The sequence below is a fragment of the Mastomys coucha genome, unplaced genomic scaffold (genome assembly GCF_008632895.1).
Source record: "Mastomys coucha isolate ucsf_1 unplaced genomic scaffold, UCSF_Mcou_1 pScaffold22, whole genome shotgun sequence".
NCBI lineage: Eukaryota > Metazoa > Chordata > Mammalia > Rodentia > Muridae > Mastomys > Mastomys coucha.
Genome location: NW_022196905.1, coordinates 159,582,006 through 159,604,944, shown reverse-complemented (window position 1 = coordinate 159,604,944; position 22,939 = coordinate 159,582,006). Strand labels below are relative to the sequence as shown.

The following is a 22,939-nucleotide window of genomic DNA, read 5'->3' as shown; positions in this document are numbered from 1 at the left end:
TTTTTTTTTTTGAAAGGAAACTGGGAAAGTAGATATCATATGACATGTAAATAAAGAAAATATCTAATAAAAAAAGAAAGAATTCTGTGCTCTCCCCCTCCTGTCTCTGGAGACTAGTTACTTCTTTCTTTTCACTGAAATTTTTGGAACAGGACAGAGTTAAAGGCTTGTGTCCCTCTACAAAACATACACGGTGATGCTTAGAAATCTTTGAAAAGGTCTTGGGCTCTTCTAATTCCCGGTTGCTGTCGTAGCTGCCTTTGTGGTTTGACTGGTATATTGGCACCTTTCTCACACTATTAGTTACCAGGGATACTAGCAATATACACAGATATTTACTTATAGTAAGGGCAAATAGGATTGTCAAGTGCCTCAATATTAAATTTCCTTGGATCTTTAAAATGTCATGAAAGACAGTTTTCATGGTCCCCTTGTGGTTCCTCATATGCATTCAAATGATGACAACTCTAATAGATGATTTTAAATGTGTATTCAGCATGGAGGTATTGACTACAAGGGAAATAAAAGCTAAAGATAATTTATAGAACACATATTTGACTGTTAGGTTCCAATTTTAGGGTTAATAAATAACATTTGAAACAAAATTTTTCCATGTTTTGCAGTAATATCTATCAACTGAAGTGAATTTATTTTTTTAATGTGTAAAATGTGCAAATAAATAGACATCCATGAGTTTATTAGATAAATAAAAAACATACTGTTTTATAGTAGGCTTAATTATGGTCTTGTACTATCCTACCCTATGTGCTCATCAGGTCCATAAGCCAGATAGAACCAACTCCAATAAAGTACCAGGAGTTTGTTAATTCAATAAATCTGTTGGTCAAAATGCTGGTTTTAAAGATATATCATCATTATCCTTGGTCACTTGGATGGACACTTGGTCACCAGTTGGTGGCATTGTTTGTGGAGGGTTAGGAGGTATGGCCCTTTTGGAGGAAGTGTGCCACTTTGAAGGTTCGAAGACTTTGTCCCACTCCCAGTTTCCTCTCTCTGCTTCCTGCTTGTGGTTTGAGTTCTCAGAAGTTCCTGCTATCATGCTTGTTTCTTGTTGCCATGTCTTACCACAATGTTTGACTCTTAAACATTAGAAGCCGTAAATCCAAGTCAATCCTTTCTTCTTTAAGTTGCCTTGGTCATAGTGTATTATCACAGCAACAGAAAAAGTAGCTAATATAATGAGTTTTCTAGTTCTTTAGAGTGTTCTCCATATGCCAACCAAGCACCTTCTGATACTGTTTATCCAATGGGATATGCCCACAGGGAGATGCTGGGATGTTCTAGGACAAAATGAGCACGTTTCACCAACAGCATCACACAGAACAGTCACATAGTCACTTGTGGTCACAGCTATGAAGTCCATTCTACTGTTTGTCACTCAGCTCCTTCTTCCTTTCTTTCTCTCTTTCTTACTTTCTCTTTCTTTTTCTTTTTTTCTGAAAACTACAAATATCATCTGTGACACAGCAGAGATAAGCTTGTGTTAGAATTGAAGTTTACTTTTACATGCCATATACATACTATAAATGCACTATATAACAATTTTTAATATTTCATTATATTTAATTTTGTGTATGTATATGCACATACATATGTGCATGTCCATACACACATACCCAGATGCACATGATGAAATCAGAGAGCAATTTGCAGGAATCAATTCTTTCATGTCATGTAGGTCTGAGTGACTAAACTCAGGCCATCAGTGTTGGTAAGCACCACTAAGCTGTCTCACCAATAGTGTATAATTATTTAGGCATTGCTTCTGCAGTTCGCTCAGAACACATTTTCCTCAAATTTTTCTGTAATGAGTTCGGCTCAAAATAATGTCTGGTGTTTGTGTGTGGAGCGACCTATCATTGCAGCTGAGCTATCCACAATGTTTGTACTTATTATCTTGCCTACAACGGGAAGAACAAAGATCTGAAAAGCCTTCAGTTTGTAACAAAAATAAATAAATGAAAACCTTAGTCTGGCATGAGTCCTCAGAAGGCAATTTTATGTGTAGATTAGATGTGGGGACTGAAGCCTGAGGAGAATCAGCCGACACTCTGGTGATATGCAATGTTCAATAGTAGAGAGTTCAGTGGAGAATTGTCTGTGGGGTTGTCAGTGTGTTGCTGGACATAGCTATGTTTTGCAGGACAGAGTAAAATTTGCAAGAAGGCAGAGTGTACCCCAGTGTGCAGGACTTTAAGAGAAGTAGGCTTGGATCAGGCATTTGCCTTTGCCCTAAGCTGTTGTATTCTTCACGTTTCCTGTTACTCTAACGAATTACCCCAAGAAAAGACATTTAAAACAGAGAAACCTCATTTTTGCTTACAATTCCAGGGCATAGTGCAGCCTGGTAAGAAAGTCATGTGCATTGAAATAGTTAATGAATGAGTGAGAGGGTGTACTGATGAGCCAGGGGTCAAGGACAGAGCACTGTAAGAAATAAGCAGTTTCCTTTGGGAGAAGAGTTTTGCAAGGAAGCAAGGTAAACTGTGCACACTAGTCATGTTACAGCATGGAACCTAGGATGTCTACCATGGACCAAAGGTGTGCTTTTGGCAGATGAAACCATTTCTAAAGTCAGATTTGATCTCCTTTTAACTTCTAACACATATGTGTGTGTGTGTATGTGTGTGTATGCATTATATATGTGTTTATTTATGTGTGTGTATACACCTATATATATATACACACATATAAATGTATATGTATGTATATGTGTATGTATACATATATCACATACATATATATGTATATATATATATATATATATATATATAGGTTAGAAGTCAAAACGAGATAAAATCTGACTTTCTATTTTTTATTTTAACTTTTATTTTTTTGTATCCAAGAACTTCATTTTTTATTTTTTATTAAATATTTTCTTTATTTACATGTCATATGATATCTCCTTTCCCAGTTTCCCCTCTGAAAATAAAAGAAAAAATACATGTTCCGTCCTCCCTCCCCCTACACACCAACCCACCTTCACCTGCTTCCTGGCCCTAGCATTCCCCTACACTGGGGCATAGAACCTTCACAGGACCAAGGGTCTTTCCTCCCATTGATAACCAACTAGGCCATCCTCTGTTATATATGCTGCTGGAGCCATGGGTCCCTCCATGTGTACTATTTGGCTGGTGGTTTAGTCCCAGGGAGCTCTGAGGGTACTGGTTAGTTCATATTGTTGTTTGTATTAAGGGGCTGCAAACCCTTTAGCTCCTTGGTTCCTTTGTCTAGCTCCTTCATTGGGGACCCTGTGCTCAGTCCAATGGATGGCTGTGAGCCCCTACTTCTGTTTTAGTCAGGCATTGGTAGAGCCTCTCAGGAGACAGCTATCTCAGGCTCCTGTCAGCCAGCACTTGCTGGCATCCACAATAGTGTCTGGGTTTGATGATTGAATATGGAAAGGATCCCTAGGTGGAGTAGTCTCTGGATTTTCCTTCTCTCACTCTTTGCTCCATAGTTTGTCTCTGCAACTCCTTCCATGGGTATTTTGTCCCCCCTTTTAAGAAGGAATGAAGTACCCACACATTGGTCTTCCTTCTTCTTGAGCTTCTTGTGGTTTGTGGATTGTACTTTGTGTATTCCGATAATCTGGGCTATTATACACTTATCAGAGAGTGCATACCAAGTATGTTCTTTTGTGACTGGGTTACCTCACTCAGGATGATATTCTCTAGATCCATCCATTTCCCTAAGAATTTCATAAACTCATTGTTTTTAATATCTGAGTAGCACTCCATTGTGTAGATGTACCACATTTTCTGTATCCATTCCTCTGTTGAGGGACATCTGGGTTGTTTCCAGTTTCTGACTACTATAAATAAGGCTGCTATGAACATAATGGAACATGTGTCCTTATTACATGTTGGAACATCTTCTGGGTATATGCCCAGAAATACTATAGCTGAGTCTTCTAGTAGTACTATGTCAAAATACTAGTTCTATTAGGAACTGTCAAAATGATTTCCAGAGTGGTTGTACCAGCTTGCAATCCCACCAGCAATGAAGGAGTTTTCTTTTCTCCACAATCTTGCCAGCATCTGCTATCACCTGAGATTTTTATCCTAGCCATTCTGACTAGTGTGAGGTGGAATCTCAGGATTGTTTTGATTTGCATTTCCCTGATGACTAAGGATGTTGTACATTTCTTTAGGTGCTTCTCAGCCATTCGGTATTTGTCAGTTGAGAATTCTTTGTTTAGCTTTGTACCCTGTTTTTTAGTAGGGTTATTTGGTTCTCTGGAGTCTAACTTCTTGAGTTCTTTGTATACATTGGATATTAGTCCTCTATCATATATAGGATTGGTAAAGATCTTTTCCCAATTTGTTGGTTGCCATTTTGTTCTATTGAGAGTATCCTTCTTCTTACAGAAACTTTGTAATTTTATCAGGTCCCATTTGTAACTTCTTGATCTTAGAGTATAAGCTATAGGTGCTCTGTTCAGGAAATTTTCCCCTGTGCTCGAGGACCTTCCCCACTTTCTTTTCTATTAGTTTGAGTGTATCTGGTTTTATGTGGTTGTTGTTGATCCACTTGGACTTGAACTTTGTACAAGTAGATAAGAAAGGATGGATTTGCATTCTTCTACATGCTAACTGCCAGTTCATCCAGCGACATTTGTTGAAAATGCTGTCTTTTTTTCACTGGATGGGTTTAGCTCCTTTGTCAAAGATCAAGTGACCATAGGTCTGTGGGTTCATTTCTGGGTCTTCAATTGTATTCCATTGATCCACCTGCCTGTCACTGTACCAATACCATACAGTTTTTATAACAATTGCTCTGTAGTATAGCTTAAGGTCTGGAATGGTGATTCCACCAGAGGTTCTTTTATTGTTGAAAAATAGTTTTCGCTATCCTAGGTTTTTTGTTATTCCAGATGAATTTGCATATTGCTCTTTCTAAGTCTGTGAAGAATTGAATTGGAGTTTTGATGGGGATTGCATTGAATCTGTAGATTGCTTTTGGCAAAATGGCCATTTTTACGATATTAGTCCTGCCAATTCATGAGCATGGGAGATCTTTCCATCTTCTGAAATCTCGATTTCCTTCTTCAAAGACTTGAAGTTCATGTCACACAGATCTTTTACTTGCTTAGTTAGAGTCACACCAAGGTATTTTATATTATTTGTGACTATTGTGAAGGGTGTTGTTACCCTAATTTCTTTCTCTGCCTGTTTATCCTTTGTGTATAAGAAGGCCTCTGATTTGCTTTAGTTAATTTTATATCCAGCTACTTTGCTGAAGTTGTTTATCAGGTTTAGGAGCTCTCTGCTGAAATTTTTAGGTCACTTAAGTATACTATAATATCACCATCAAATAGTGATAATTTGACTTCTTCCTTTCCAGTTTGTATCCCTTTGATCTCCTTTTGTTGTCTAGTTTCTCTGACTAGGACTTCAAGTACAATATTGAATAGTTAGGGATAGAGTGGGTGGCATTGTCTAGCCCCTGATTTTAGTGGGATTGCTTCAAGTTTCTCTCCATTATTTTGATGTTGGTTACTGGTTTGCTATATATTGCTTTTACTATGTTTAAGTATGGGTCTTAAATTCCTGATTTTTCTGAAACTTTTATCATGAAGAGGTATTGGATTTTATCAAATGCTTTCTCAGCATCTAGCAAGATGATCATATTTTTTTCTTTGAGTTTGTTTATATAGTGAATTATGTTGATAGATTTCTGTATATTGAACCATCCCTGCATCCCTGGAATGAAGCCTACTTAATCATGATGGATGATCATTTTGATGTGTTCTTGGATTCAGTTTGCAAGAATTTTATTGAGTATTTTTGCATCGATATTCATAAAGGAAATTTGTCGGAAGTTTTCTTTCTTTGTTAGGTCTTTGTGTTGTTTAAGTATAATAGTAATTGTGGCTTCATAGAAAGAATTGAGTAGAGTACCTTCTGTTTCTATTTTGTGGAATAGTTTGAGGAGTATTGATACTAGGTCTTCCTTGAAGGTCTGATAAAACTCTGCACTATACCCTTCTGGTCCTGGACTTTTTTGGTTGGGTGACTATTAATGACTGCTTCTATTTCATTAGCAGATATGGGACTGCTTAGATTGTTTATCTGAGCTTGATTTAAATTTGCCACCTGGTATCTGTCTAGAAAAATCGTCCATTTCATTTAGGTTTTTCAGTTTTGTTTAGTATAGGCTTTTGTAGTAGGATCACATGATTTTTTGGATTTTCTCAGTTTCTATTGTTATGTCTCCCTTTTCATTTCTCATCTTGTTAATTAGGATACTGTCTCTGTGCCTTCTAGTTAGTCTGGCTAAGGGTTTATCTATTTTGTTGATTTTCTCAAAGAACCAGCTCCTGGTTTGGTTGATTCTTTGTATAGTTCTTTTTGTTTCCACTTGGTTTATTTCAGCCCTGAGTTTGATTATTTCCTACCTTTGACTCCTCTTGGGTAAATTTGTTCCTTTTTTTCTAGAGCTTTCAGGTGTACTGTCAAATTGCTGGTGTATGCTCTTTCCAGTTTCTTTTTGGAGGCACTTAAAGCTATGCGTTTTCCTCTTAGGATTGCTTTCATTGTGTCCCATAAGTTTGGGTATGTTGTGGCTTCATTTTCATTAAACTCTAGAAAGTCTTTAATTTCCTTCTTTATTTCTTTCTTGACCAAGTTATCAATGAGTAGAGTGTTGTTAAGCTTCCACATGTATGTGGGCATTCTATTGTTTATGTTGTTACTGAGGAGCTCCTTAGTCCATGGTGATCTAATAGGTTGCAAGGAATTATTTCAATTTTTTTTTAATCTGTTGAGGCCTGATTTGTGACTGATTATATTGTCAATTTTGGAGAAGGTACCATGAGGTGCTGAGAAGAAGATATATCCTTTTGTTTTAGAAAAAATGTTCTATAGATATCTGTTAAATCTATCTGTTTCATAACTTCTGTTAGTCTCGTTTTGTCTTTGTTTAGTTTATGTTTCCATGATCTGGCACTGCAGAGAGTGGGGTGTTGAAGTCTCCCACTATTATTGTGTGAGGTGCAATGTGTGCTTGGAGCTTTAATAAAGTTTCTTTTATGAATGTAGATAGCCTTGCATTTGGAGTGTAGGGGTTCAGAATTGAGAGTTCATCTTGGTAGATCTTACCTTTGATGAATATATTTATGTATATGTGTATGTGTATGTGTATGTATATATCATATATATATAACATATATATGATATATATATGTATGTTAGAAGTCAAAATGAGATAAAATCTGACTTTTGATATAGTCCTATTTACTCCTAGCTGTTAGCCATGTTGATTTCTATAAAGAATGTTTGTGTGTTCATGGTCATAAACATCTCTATTTATTCACCTACTTTTCCTTTGTGGCTTTATTAACAATGCTAAAGGGCTAGGGATAGAGCATCATGCAGAGGTAATTGCCTAGTGTGAGCAAGGCCTTGGCTTTGATCCTCAACATTACAAAAAAAAAAAACCATTAAGTCACAAGATTACCCAGAGTTGGCCAAACCTTTATAAAACATATCCACAGACTCATGGTCCCAATTTGATATAAGAAACTGAAAATTGGAATTATTTTTAAGAGGTATATTTTCTGAATTAAAAATGAAAATCATAGCTAAATCCTGACTCAGCCATTGGTTCCTGAGTGAGACTCAGGCTTTCTTGGAGGATGCACTAGGAATTTTTTTCTAGGCAACATATATATTTAAGTCAATCTCATGTTAATCCTTTATTCAAAAGAATGTTCAGGGCACACTTCTGTGCTAGCTAGTAAGAAGGATTGATGTCAATTCACTGTATTTATTCAGTGATGTTATACATTGTCGTTTTTCTATGTCTTATTTTCAAAATTCTTCAAGGATTTTTTATAGTAGTTATAGTCCTAGGCTGTCAGGCTACCTCATCTTGGACATTTTCATATTGTCTTCTCTCTCTCTCTCTCTCTCTCTCTCTCTCTCTTTCTCTCTCTCACTCTCAATAAAGCAAAACAGTGAACAGAAGTGAGCAAGGGACTAGGGCTGAGGATGGAAGAGGGACGAAGTAGGAGGCAGGCAGACCCAAAGCTCATAGAGCTCTGGCATCCTCTGGATCACAAGAGCACATCCCTATTTTCACTCTTGGCATCGAATCCATTCACCAATGTCTTTGTCAAGACCTGCTTTCTCAATTGTTATGTTTTCTTAATCTGCTGTAATGATTCAGAGAGAGTGAGCCCTGGTAGAGGGCTCAAGCATAGAAGACAAGTTTGCACCTTCTCTTCACACTCTGAAGAAATGAGAAACTGCAGATGGGAGAGAGTGAAACATCAGAGCTGAGCTCTGGCCTTATCACATCACCCTGTTACCATGACTACGGAATCTGCCAATCTGATAATTGCTTTCCTGACCAGGTAACCTCACACCTGGCTGCTGGGCTGGCAGACCTCCATCCACCTAAGGAAGCAAGGCCACAGTTCACCCATCCACAGCTCCACTCTCGGGGAATGTAGACTATTAGCATCAACTATTTTCCAACTTTTTTTTCAGTTTTTCCTATGTTTTTTTTGAGTCAAAGTTTCACTTAGCTTGGGCTGTTCTGAAACTCTTCATGTAGCTAAGGCTGGTCTAGAATGTAGCCAAGGCTGGTCTAGAATTCTCTATCCTTGTGCCTTCACTCCACAAGTGCTGGGATTGGATATATGCACTATCACCCCTAGTCCATGCTTTCTATCGCAGCCACAAGCTTCCGTTAATACATTCTTACCAGTCAGTGGCTCCAGCGCAACCCTGTCAGACACAGCTCGTGGCAGAGGAGAACTATAAAAATATTCAGAACTATAAAAATATTAAGTGTGAGAGAAAATCTTGGTCAATAGCCCCACTTCTGCATTTGAATGATGAGGGAACTAAAATTCACGTGGTTAAATGGCTCACCTAGACCACAGGCCCAAGGCTGAGCAGTTCTCATTCCCAAACCCATAAAGGTTGTCAAGTGTTTCACTCTTCCTGCAGGTATAGAAGGGGCTGTAAGGTAAGTTTGTCACTGGGCCACTTTGAATATCCTTGATTCTCTGTTTCTACAATTGAGAATGTGCTCCTAACATGAACATCCCATTTTCTTATTTGCTAATTGTGCTCCTAATATTCTCATTTCTGATTAGTCTATTTCTTTGTTTATTTCTTTTTAATTTTTCTGAAAATTGTATGTATCATTTGTATCTTGGCAATGTGTATCTCTTACTTCATTTCCCCTCCACACACATACATCACATCTTCCATCCAATTTCTATATTCATGTCTTTTTCACTTGTTTCTTTTAATGCACTAAAACCCATTCAGGTTCTTCTTATACTCTCGTGTGTGATGTCATCCACAGGAGTCTAAGCAACCCACCAATGGCAGCTGCCTAAAGGAAAATAATGACTCTCCCTTATAAGCAGCCACCAATGACCATTAGCTCTTCAGCTAGGGACAGGACATCAGGAGACCCCGACCCCTCTATACTAGAAGTTTTAGGTCTTCTGATCTTACAGAGGTCTTATGTGGGTAACCACAAGTGCTTTGATTTCATGTAACAGTCATGTCATGTCAGAGGCCTGCCATCCCAGCTCCCCTCTATCCTCAGGCATTATCTCACACTTAATATTAACACACTGAAGAATCTCCTTCAGCAAATATGAACACTACTTCCTGATGGAAGGAAAGAGGATTATGGGAGGAAATGATATCTTCCTCAATGTCAAACGTTCAGTGGCAAATGGAGCAGGGGCTTGCAGGCAGCCCTTCTCACTCAAATCTAGGCTCATAAGCACCAGGTATGACAGTCATTTAACTTTTTGAAACTTTTTATTTTTCTCTTGAACATGCTTCCATGGCCAAAACTGAATTCTGAGCTGACCTGAGTTGAAACCTCCACCACTGGATAGTAGCACCATATCTGCTGTCTTTGACAGATGACACCATGCTAGAAAGCTATGGTTCATGGGTCACAGGGGGAAATTTCATCACTATTTGTTTTAGACAAAATACTAATTTCATGTTTTAATATTTTTAGTGTGAGATATTTATAACATAATAAAGGTTGTAGAAATTTTCTATAGTAAATATACTGTGAATATGAAGTTAATCAAGTAACTTGAATTATTTTTTCTCAAATGGTGTATAATAGGTTTTCTTTGGCTGAGCTTAGTGTCAGTCTTACATTTACTTTGCCACAACTTTAAAAATCAGTTTTTAGAATGAAATTAATGAAGAAAGATACCCCCTTTGCACTTCTCAATAAAGCTACCTTGCATAGGTTTTCTGTTTTGCCAAGAGATTTCAAAAAGGTTCTGTCCATGTATCTTATGATTGAATTTGCTCCTAAAGTTTCAAATATTAATCTTAATTATGTAGATTTTGCTAACTCAATTTCTGTGATTTTTTTTCTCACAATACGAGAAGTAGATTTTATTTATAAATATGAACCATTAGCCAAGTTCCGGGGTAGGCACTTTATACTTGTAATGTTTAAGTTCAGTTCTTGAAATATTCTTTAGGGAAAAAAAACTCATTATAAACTCCAAATTATAGATAAGCAATTCCTCTATTGGGGGCAAATCATAATGAGTTAGAATCCCAACATTTAGAACCGAATTATCTGACATGAGATGGTTTCATTGGGACTTTATGCTGTTTTACCTTATATGTGCTGTAAAGACATTTAATGTGGTTGAAAAAGCACAAAGAATAATAAACAAAAGCATTATGAAAATATGAAGTGAGCCACCATAGCTGGACCCCACACTCACCTTTGTGGACTGTGTTGCCTTTTATCTGTAGGGTTCCCAGGCTAGTGCTCCTGCCCCAGGCACTTCCTGTGTGTGCACATGAAGAGTATCTGCATGTCTCTGCCTGGGGAAAATGGAGGTATTTGTAGGCATGGCTAAAGGTGATAGCAATGTGCATGGCCATGTAGTAGACCAATAATCAGCCGGGCCTGGTGATGCATGCCTCTAATCCAGCAGTTCTCAACCTTCCTAAAATTGTGACCCTTTAATACAGTCCCTCATGTTGTGGTGACCCTGACCATAAAATTATTTTGTCGCTACTTCATAACTCTAATTTTACTACTGTTATGAATTGTTATATAAACATCTACTATGTAACTTCCAAGAGGCCATGATCCACAGGTTGAGAATGGCTGCTTACTCCAAGCAGTTGGAGGCAGAGGCTGGTGGATCCATGTGCTGAATGCCAGTCTGGTCTGAATAGGGAGTTTCAGGTCAGTCAAGAATAAAGTGAGACCCTGTCTCAAAAACGTCTCAAAAAGAAATGATCTGTGACCACTATTTTCTGGAATTTCATCTAACACTTACCATAAATGATGTATTTTCCCAAGTTCTATCCAAGAGCCCATGGTAAGAATCAATCTTCAGGTCTTCATTTCCTTCTTCTCTACAACTATGTTGATCTTCTGACATCTTTTAGAGAGCTTCAGGATAAGGATTTTCTTAAGCCTCTCATTCTCTTCATAGAATACAGATGGCTGGATTAAACCATGAGGCAGGTTCACTGTGTTCATTCTAAGTTCCCTGAGGTTGCTCCCAGCTCTAGCAAGAGTCATAGTTGAGCTCAGATGCCTGGAGCTCTCTGCATCAGGATGTTCCCAATTTAACTCTGAAGAGAAAGTGTGGGCTTCAGAGCTCAGCCACAGAGCTCCATGCCATTCTTCACTTACTTAAATAGGTTCTTTATCCGCTTGAGTATTATTCTTGTTTGCAATGTACTCTTCAGCCATGCTGAAGATAGTGAGATAGCTTAATAAAGTACCCGAGATATTCAAACAAGATCTTTCCCTTCTGTTCATCATATAGTCCGTCTGCTGAGTAGGTGTACCTGGAAGGCATCCTTTATTGTTTAATCTGGGCCATGTGAATCACCCATTTTGATGTACCACTAGAAAACGAAAGTGACTTTGATTTGTGTTTGTTCAAATATAATCCACTTATTCTCCCTGGTGTGTGGAGAGAATCCTTCATTGCATCTTGGAGTTAAGTGGCTTTGAGGCGACATCATCTTCTTATTCCCTTGTGGCTGTGTTTTGTTCACATGGATTATAATGAACCTCCTTTAATCTCCAGTCTCAACTCTTCAATGAGTCATAAAATGTGTGCTCCATGATTTTTCTAATTATTGATCCCTCACTCTTTGTTATAGCTCCGAAAACTTCAATATCCTCCCTTTTATCTTGAGAGTTGTCATTTTCTCCTGCCACCCTTTCATCTTTTATTCCTTCAGAGTCCTGCCTAAGATACGCCTCTAGTCTCTGTTTGATTGATGTGAGCACTAATTCTGTGTTTTGCCAACTTCTAATGATGTTCTGATTCTCTCTTTTGCAGTTATTGTATTGTGACTTTTAAATTCCCAGTCTCTCAATTTTAATAAATATCCTTTGCAGTTTCACACATCTGAGAACACATTTTAATAAGTTTCTGGGCTCTGCTAGGGATTCCACATGCTTCCCCTGCAGGGGCTTGAGGCTCCTGGGTCTCTCTGCTGTGGCCACCTCCCATGAGTCAGTGATGTTAAACTTCCATCACTACCATCCTTAAATCACACTTTCCCCTGCTGAGCTAGGTAAACTCTACTGTTGTTCTGTAAATATTCTGAATTCCCCGACAGGATTACTGGCTCTTTTACAGTTTTTGTTGGAGAGATGTAGTTTTTGGTATGAATTGCTCTGGTTCCATGTGGGAAACAGACTATGGAAATAAAGATGGAGATGTAGAAAGGAAGACAGGAGAACCTGGCTGCTGTGGAGTGACTTCCTACAAGAGGGGCAGACAAGATGGTGTCCTGGACACTAGCTCCCACACACACTCATCTGGGTCCCTGGAACCCCAGTTGAAACCAATTTTTCTCATGTCGCAGAGGACAGATAGCCTGAGAGAGGAGCCATGCTCTCCTACTTAAGGAAGTTTCCAGGCCTGGCTTATCCCTCAGTTGCTCCTCTTTTGGTTTGGTTTGTTCTGCTTTATATAGCAAAGGCTAGTAGGGGATAGCTACACCTAGAGTAATGCTAAAATCTCTTCTCACAGCTACATAGGATGTGGAAGGAGGACATCTAGTTCTATAAGGAAATGCCAAGCTATCTTCCAAGGACACTGTCATGCCTGAGCTTATAGGCACATCAGATGGGGCATTCCTCTAAACCCTGGGCCAGACACTCTTAGAAAGCAGACATTTTCTCAGTCATTTATCATCCAGTTGTCTTATGACTGATCATTATGAGCTCAAGCAAATGTGCCAAGAACTGTTGATAGTTACCATTTTGTAAGAAATTGAAACTTTTGCAAATGTGTAAGGGTTTGATATCAACAACAGTGGTAATAATTGCCAGCTATTCATTGTTAGACTTCCATGAGAAAACTCACACTTGGGACAGCTTCCTTCCAATAAACAAGTTGGTATTGAATGAGTCAGATGGCAGAAAGCCTTGGGTTCCCAGAGCCCCATGCTGTGTGTTCTAAGACCTTACCTCAATTCCAGGGTGGAGGGCAAACCTACATCTCTTAGGCATTCATGGATCAGTTTTCACTAAAATTTTTCATGAGAATGTTTGAATTTTTTTAAATTGGATAGTTTATTTGTTTGCATTTCAAGTGTTACCCCTTTGCTGATTTTGCCTCTACAAACTTACTTTGCTTCTATGAGAGTGCTCTCATACCAACCCACACACTCCTGCCTCACCAACCTAGCATTCCTCTACACTGAGGCATCAGGTCTTCACAGGACCAAGGGCGTCACCTCCCACTGATGCCAGATAAGGCCTCCTCTTCAACTCCTTTAGTCCTGCTAACTCCTCCATTGGGATCCCTGTGGTCAGTCCAATAGTTGGCTGTGAACATCCACATCTGTATTGGTCAGGATCTGGCAGAACCTCTCAAGAGACAGCTATATCAGGCTCCTGTCAGCAAGCATTTCTTTGTATCAGCAATATTGTCTGGGTTTGGTTCTGCATCTAGGATGGATCCACAGGTGGGGCAGTCTCTGGATGGCTTTTCCTTCAGTCTCTGTTCCACACTTTGTCCCTGTATTTCCTTTAGACAGGAGAAAATTTTGGAGATGGGTGGGTGGCCCCATCCCTCAACCCAGGCGCCATGTCTAACCTCTGGATATGGTCTCAATGGGTTCTCCCTCCACTTTGTGGGGTATTTTAGCTAATGTCATCCCTGTGAGGTCCTAGGAGGCTCTTGCTTTCCCGGCATCTGGGACTTTCTTGTTGCTACCACCATTCCCTATCCCCCATTGCTACACACCTCTATTCAATTTCCTGACCCTCTGTATATCTTGTCAATCTCCTCCCATACTTATTTCTGCCCCTCTTTTACCCCTACCACACCTCTCTTCTTCCCAAGTCCCTCCCAGCCTCTATTTCCTTTGGTTATATTGTTCCCCCATCTTAAGTAAGACTGAACCATCTACTTTTTGGTCTTCCTTCCTCTTGTGCTTCACATGGTCCGTGAGTTGTATCAGAATGAGAGGTATTCCAAGCTCTTATGCTTTGAGCTTTTGTAAAGTTTCTTTTATGAATGTGGGTGCCTTGCATTTGGAGCATAGATTTTCAGAATTGAGATTTCATCTTGGTAGATTTTTCCTTTAATGAGAATGAAGTGTTCTTCCTTATCTGTTTTGATAACTTTAGGTTGAAAGTCCATTTTATTCGGTATTAAAAGGTCTACTCCAGCTTGTTTCTTGGGACCATTTGCTTGAAAAAAATTTTTCCACCCTTTTACTCTGAGGTAGTGTCTGACTTTGTCACTGAGGTGCATTTCCTGGATGTAGCAAAATGTTGGGTCCTGTTTACAAATCCAATCTGTCAGTCTGTCTTTTTATTGGGGACTTGAATCCATTGATGTTAAGAGATATTAAGGAATAGTAATTGTTGCTCCCTGTTATTTTTGTTGTTAGAGGTGGAGTTTTGTTTGTGTAGCTATCTTCTTTTGGGTTTGTTGAAAGAAGATTACTTTCTTGCATTTTCTAGGGTATAATTTCCCTCCTTGTGTTGGAGTTTTGCATCTGTTATCCTTTGTAGAGCTGGGTTTGTGGAGAGATATTGTGTAAATTTGTTTTTGTCATAGAATATCTTGTTTTCTCCATCTATGGTAATTGAGAGTTATGCTGTATATAGTAGCCTGGGCTGGCATTTGTGTTCTCTTAGGGTCTATATAACATCTGCCAAGGATCTTCTAGCTTTCAGAGAATCTGGTAAGAAGTCTGGTGTAATTCTGATAGGTCTGCCTTTATGAATTACTTGACCTTTTTCCCTTACTGCTTTTAGTATTCTTTCCTTATTTTGTGCATTTGCTGTTTTGGCTCTTAATATGACAAGAGGAACTCATTTTCTGGTCCAATCTATTTGGATTTCTGTAGGCTTCTTATATGTTTATGGGAATCTCTTTTTTATGTTAGGGAAGTTTTCTTCTATAATTTTTTGAAGGTGTTTACTGTTCCTTTGGAATCTTCATTATCTTCTATACCTATTATCCTTAGGTTTGGTCTTCTCATTGAGTCTTGGATTTCCTGGATGTTTTGGGTTAGGAGCTTTTTGCATTTTGCATTTTTTTGATTGTTGTGTCAATGTTTTCTATGGTATCTTCTACACCGGAGATTCTCTGTTCTAATTCTTATATTCTGTTGGTGATGCTTGCATTTATGACTCCTAATCTCTTTCCTAAGTTTTCTATCTCCAGGGTTGTCTTCTTTTGTGGTTTCTTGATTCTTTCATTTCAACTCTTAGATCCTGGATAGTTTGTTCAATTCCTTCACCTCTTTGGTTGTGTTTTCCTGTAATTCTTTAAGGGATTTTTGTGTTTCCTCTTTAAGGGATTCTACCTGTTTTCTCCTGTATTTCTTTAAGGGAGTTATTTATGTCCTTCTTAAAGTCCTCTGTCATAATCATGATATATGATTTTTAATCAGTCTTGCTTTTCTGGTATATTGGAGTATCCAGGGCTTGCTGTGGTACAAGAACTGAGTTCTGATGATACCAAGTAGCCTTGGTTTCCATTGCTTATATTCTTGCACTTGCCTCTCACTATGTGGTGGTCTGTGGTGTTAGCTGGTCTCTGACTGTGCTTGTCCCTCCTGTAAGCCTATGTCAGCATTCCTGGGAGACCAGCTCTCTCCTAGAGGGATTTGGTTAGGGAGAGCTATGGCACAGAGTCAGCTCCAGGTGCAGATGGAAACTGCGAGGATCCTGTCCCAGACTGCTCCTCGGTTCCTGTGTCCTGAGGGCTCCAGGTGGCTCCCTTCGAACAGAAGTGGTGGTCATACCTGTGTTCTCAGGTGTGTCAGCTCTCCTGGGAGACCAGCTCTCTCCCAGTTGGATTTGGGTACAGAGAGCTGTGGCACAGTGTCAGCTCTGGGGAGCAGACAGAAACCAGAAGGCCTGAAATTTTAAAAATTAATATTTTTTTCTCTGCTTAGTTTCCTCCAGCAGAGTTATTTCTAACACAAGCATGTTACTTAGGAAAAGGAAAACCAATGTACTTTGGGGTTAGAGAGATGACTCAGCACTTATAAGAATTTGCTGATCTTCTACAGAACATGAGTTTAGTTCTCAGAACCCACACAGAGGCTCATAACCATCTTTACCTCTAGTTCCATGGATCCAATGCCTTTGATCTCCATAGGCACCAGTCACATGTGCTGTACACACACACACACACACACACACACACATATACACAGGTGTGCATGTATGCAGGCACACACGCGTGTACATACATACTGACCCATAGGCAAAGCATTCATACACATAAAATAAGAACAACCAAATATTTTTTTTATAAAAGAAATGTACTTTAAGCATGATATGAAAATAAAAAGTAAAATTAAAATGGAACAGCAGGCTTGCACAGGATGCTTTCCTCTGTCATGTTTGAAAGACTGAATTCTGCTGGGGGATTTTTATCAAACTCATTTGAAAATTAGAGACAAAATTCCCCAAGTTACCTTTCCCAGTTAAGGTTTCTTATCTATTTCCCCTTAGTACTTATGGCCTGAAAAAAAAATAAACCTCCTTTCTCCTTTAAGAAGGTCACGGCAATCCTGAGGAAGAACATGTACCATCACATGTCAATCACAAGTGCGTTTTCTCTTGGCCACTCATGAATGTCAGTAGTTACCAATGAAACCTCTTTCCAGAGATGCATACTTCCTATCTAAATCACCCTCATCCCTCTTCCTCCTCTTCTTGCCCCCATCTTCCTCAGGTCCCTCACATTCCCAAATTTCTCAGAGAACATCTGTTGACCATGTTTATGGTATATGAACTCAATTTGGAGAGCTTCTCTTTCAATTTGAATTATTCACTAAATACTATGAAATAAAACAAAATGTATTGTGAGATTAATAAGGAACCTTGATTTTTTTTGTAAACACTACATGACTGATATATCCACAATCATCTTATCAAAAAGCAAGGCCTGTAATTGCTGCTCACTATGGAAGGCTTCCAAATGCCCTGATGGGAAACAGTGGGTCACTTATTTGTCTATTGTGAGGTTTTTTTTTTTTTAAATAAAAACTTGTTTTAATGTTTTAGATAATGTATTCTGATGAAACTCAATGGCATTTTTGTGGTCTTTTTGTTTTGTTTTGCCTTGCTTTGTCATTCTTTCTTCTTACTGATCTTTTGTTTGCTTTAATTTTTGTTTTTGTTTCTGTATCATTTTTAAAAACTATATATTTTTCCTGTTTTTTCCCGAGTGAGGCAGTAGAGATCAAAATTGTACTTAAACATCCAGGCAATAAACATATGAAAAGATAAGGTGCTTGTTCATAAACCACCACCTTTTACATCATTGTGAAAATCTAATGACTAATGCTGAGTGAAGACTAGGGAGAGAGATGCACACTTGTGAGCTCAACACCTGCCCTGATGTTCAAGCAAAGTTGTCTGTGGTTGAGCCTTGGCAGCATTTGGAGGAGTGTTGGGAATTTTGATGAACTACTGTCCATATTTCTACTCTTTATGATTGTTTTGCCAATAACCTATCCATATCATAACTATATTCATGGTGTTTTCTTCTAGTTCAGCACTCAATTTACTGAGATGACTTCAGCTTTCAAAACAGAAGCTTGAAGTTCTGATTTGCACTGTGTGCTAGCTCTTCATCTCTCTCCTGGTTTACAAGGAACGATTCCATAAAAGACAAGAAAGACATCCCACACATTGTACTTGGGAGCCACAGTCATACACATCTCCATAAATTTGCAAGATGATCACTATATTGCATTATTGAGTATGACATCCTTTACTTATGGAAACTAAATAAATACATTAAAAAGTGTATTTATTCTGCAGTTCATACATGCAGGCTCCTTTTCCTAGTTATTGCAGATTCATATTCTTCATAGTTAGAAAAGAAGAGGAAACATGTATGTATTTCATAAGGAGACTTTAGGATGGTCCCTCTATATATCATAATACTATATGTTAAAATAATACATTTTTGACTAATTATAGAACCCAAAGACTAGTGAGCATGAAAACACAGAATGAAGAATTATCCCAGGGGCCCTCGCATGGTACACATGGGAGATGCCAGATATTTTTTGCTGACAAAGAAGTATGTTCTCCAATTTGAAAATCTACCTTTTGTAAGGAAATCTCTTGGAACACTGATAGGTAATTGGAAAAATTAATCAAACAATATAAGAAAAATAAGACCATAGTCTAGCCCAGTGAGAAGCCTGTGTGCCCTCTCCAGGGAGCAGAGGAACTGCAGGGTCTCAGTTTCTCCATGAAGCTAGAGCTGGGAGAGTTCTTCACTTTCAGTTGCTTGAGTCTCATCACCAGCTGTGTTCCTTGTCCACCTCTCTGAGGAGTGTGCTCTTGGATGTGCCAGTTACTTATGGTAGTTTTAACAAGCCTTGAAAGGGAGTATCATCAGGATCCAATCAGGTCATTAGAACAAATATAGGGAAGTCATGGGAAACGCAAGCCTAGGATGAGACCCTCTGGCTTCATTATTTCATTACTCTGTGGCCCTATTTACCTATAGTCAAGAAAGAGGAAGATAGAATCAAGAAGCCCCCCCCCAGTCCTCATTTTATATAAAAAATTCACATAAGGTTGTGACATTTGTCAACCTCACACCTGTTTCAGTACAAATAATACGTTCATACAAACAGCATGATTTGCATTATTATTTTAATAGGAGATTATAATAATATATACAATGTATCCCTTATCAGTATTGTTATGAAAAGGCAGCCATTTAAAATGCATTTAACCCATGCTGGTACATTGGGTCTTAGGTTACTGGCCTCACTTCCACCATTGCTTGTTTTAAAAAAAATTAAATGTCCAGCAGATAGGCATTTGCTTTTTTCCTATATGGCATACTCACTTATAAATAGATACCAGTAAAATGTGCTTCTGACAAAGCAATTCCTTTTCTCCCTCCTTTGTCTGCCCCCCTTCCTCAGCTTACTCCAATGTACCACTCACTCACTCATCTATCTGTCTTTCTATACTATCATCTGTCCATCGACCCATACTTTAATCACATACCTATTATATCTACCCACCCACTTATCTATTGCCCATTATCCTCCCATTCTTCTATATGTTTACTTTTTATCATTCATGCATCCATTTCTCCACCCATCCATTTATCTATAATCTGGCCATCTACCCACCAATCTGTTGATCACCTACCTTCCATTATCCATGCATCCTACTATAAATCTACTTATCTATCATCAAACCACCTGGTAGTCTATCCATCTACTTATCTACCATCCAGACATCTACATATTGATTGATTTATTCTACCATGTATCTGTCATCTATCTATTCTTCTATTAATCTACTTATCTGACATACATAAATGCCCACTTCTATCCATCTACTTATTTATTCATCCAGCCATTCATTCACTCATTCTTTCTTTGCTTATCTATCTATCTATCTATCTACCTATCTGTCTATCCATCTATCCACCCACCTATCCTTCCATCCTTTTATGCATCATCTTAACTATCTGTTCATTCACTGATCTATCATCCATCCATCCATCCATCCATCTATCTGTCTATCCAGTTATCTATCTAATTAATATATCATATGTTTTCTGTCACTTGTCATCACTAATAACTTATTATTCACCTATTATACATCATCTGTGTGTTACATCTACCTATCTATATTTCTATTTATTTATGTATCATCTATGACACTATATTGACATCTTTCATATACCTGGACATCCAAGTTCGGGCCTAACTTCCTGACAACTTTGATCATCTTTCTTCTTGACCACAATATTGATCAACAGAGAGAGTATTTTTTGCTGTTTTTTTTTTTTTTTTTTTTTTTTTTTTTTTTTTTTGTAACAGGACATTTAACTCACTGAAGTCTCTAGTCCTAAAGTGTCCACTTTAAGTAAGTTAGCACATCCTGTAGTCTATAGAGATAGGAGATCACATGCCTAATATAGTTGTTGGTGAGTTGAACAGAAACATGTCCAATGTTTAGCATAATACTAATCATCACATCAAGTATGATATTTTGTATGTACACATATATGTATGTATATATGTTTATATATACATATATATTCTATATATGGTATTTTTTGATTGTTTATTTTTTTGAGACAAGGTTTCTCTGTATAGCCCTGGCTGTCCTGGAACTCACTCTGTAGACCAGGTTGGCCTCAAACTCAGAAATCCACCTGCCTCTGCCTCTCAAGTCCTTGGATTAAAGGCATGCACCACCACTGCCCGGAAGGTATTCTTTAATTATTCTATGCATTATATATGTGGGCCAGTTTTTTTTAATTATATACATACCAAATCTTAAATTAACTGCAGGTTGAACTTCTTTATTAAATGATGGTTTTAGCACAGGGGAATATTTTTTTTGTTGTTTTCTTCTTGTCATCCACCTTTCTACCCATTTTTCAGTTCATCCATATCTACCTCTATCTAACTATATCTACCCATCCATTTATGCATCTGTTCATCCATCTAATTATCTACGAGAAGTCTGGTTGAGAACTTGCCCATGAGTAAAGCCTTGAGTACCATTCACTGAAATAGAAGAGATAAAAAGAAGGAAACCTCAAGATTTTGCACAGTTAAGTGTAATATTGGATCATTTGTTTCTTAGTCTCAGAAGAAATCTCTTATGTTATTGGGAATAATAATATAATATCAACACAAACACATTTAAAGAGGTTCATTGTAGGTTATCTTTAAATCATGCCTCATTAACTACAACAGTCTTTTTCCTGCTTGTACTGGCTTATTCTTTGTTCATCTAAGCATCTGGGTTGTCATTCTATGCATTTGATAGACATCCGACTTGAAGTGAGCTCAGATGAATTTCATTTTAGAGCTCACAGTAAGATGGAGCAAAAAGAACACTTTAATTATACAAAATTCTGAAATTCAAGCTAACCAAACCTTGACTATTCATGTAGTGACTAGAGGCAGCTTGGGAATCCATTAATATTATGGAGCCAAAGCAAACCCTGAAAGTATAAATAAATGTGCATTGCCATGGAATGTCTGTATTTTGCCTAGTAACTGTGTCTCCTCTTTGGATTTAGGTCATCAAGCTTGCTTTTGAAGAGTTTGAGTTGGAACGAGGGTATGACACCCTGACAGTCGGGGATGCTGGGAAGGTGGGAGACACCAGATCCGTCTTGTATGTGTGAGTATGCCATTTCAGTGTTCTTCTCAATGTGCAGTTATGTGAGCAGGTGTTGTTGGCTTGCATTGATAAATGCTCTCCCTTAATACACTAGAGGTGATCACTCTGGCGTTGCATGAGGATTAACTGAAAATCACATTTTACCAGTATGGATTCTTCTCACTAAAATGTTTTAAGAGTGTGCTTATGGCAAAAACAAAATTGAAGCAAGAAAGCAAAGGACAGAAATGAGCAAGCATGCTATCCTTAGCTCAGTTTTCCCTGTGGCCCTTCTCTTCCCTCCCCAGTGAGAACAGGTGTTTTCCAGGTAGAGTTATTTTCTGGGATAATGCCATTTGCTTGCTGGAAACTGACATGCTCTATAAAGCTACCCAGTAAAAGAAGGAGAGATTGCAGAATAAGTGGCCCAGAGTTCCAGTAGGCTTGGGTTAGGCTGCAGGAATTCTGCTGTAGGTCTCTTCATGTACCTGCAGCTGGAATCTTTCTAACCTGCAGCAATGGGCATTGAGCTCCATTTCAGGTGCTTCCAGCTCTGAGTTCTTGTCAGTTTTTATCAGATATGTTTTTATCAAAATAAAATGTGTGATTTGGGGATGTCCATCTTTGTAGATCATTATCTGAGATGAAAACAACTTCCATTGTCTTCTCAGATGGCTTCAGGCAGGAGCTCTGGAAACCATTGGTGGGGAAACATATTTCACTCATGGCATGATGCTAAGAGACTCCCTTCTCTTTCCCCAGTCTGTGTGTATGGTGCTATGGATTTCTTTTTATCCAGGGAGACTACACAATTTACTAGATGTCTATACAGCTACAGCAGCCATTCAGAATAAAAACTGAGGCACTCCATGTTGGGTTTTATACTTTCAATATCAAATATATTTTACCACCAAAAATGGAAAATCCATGACAGTTGTAATCAGAAAAACAATTAGCTTTATTGACAATAGCAGAGAATTGGAAACAACCTACTTGTCCATCAGCACATAAATGATAATAAAATCTGCATTTATATAATGGAATATTATTCAGCTTTAAATAAAATATAATGACAAAATTTGCAGGACAACTGAAGATCTTAGCATGCCCAAAGTCAAGCAAGCTTTCAGGTTAATAAAAACCCACATATTCCTCATAATATATTGGATCTAGCCAGTAATGTGCATATATGTAACCAAACATACACGTGAGAATAACGGAACATGTGGAAAAAAGAAAAGGAAAGGCTAAATGTTAGAAAGTGAGAAAGAGCTGAGGC

General features: G+C 38.2%; 1 protein-coding gene across 6 annotated transcripts in view; it reads left to right on the top strand.

Annotated features, from left to right (window-relative positions):
* Positions 1-22,939, top strand: part of Csmd1 (CUB and Sushi multiple domains 1) — a 1,620,113-nt gene that overhangs the window by 1,214,442 nt on the left and 382,732 nt on the right. For all 6 annotated transcript variants that reach the window (XM_031339198.1, XM_031339200.1, XM_031339199.1 and 3 more), the window contains one exon: positions 21,578-21,681. In XM_031339198.1, the coding sequence (XP_031195058.1) occupies positions 21,578-21,681 (104 nt within the window). The remainder of the gene's footprint in view (positions 1-21,577; positions 21,682-22,939) is intronic.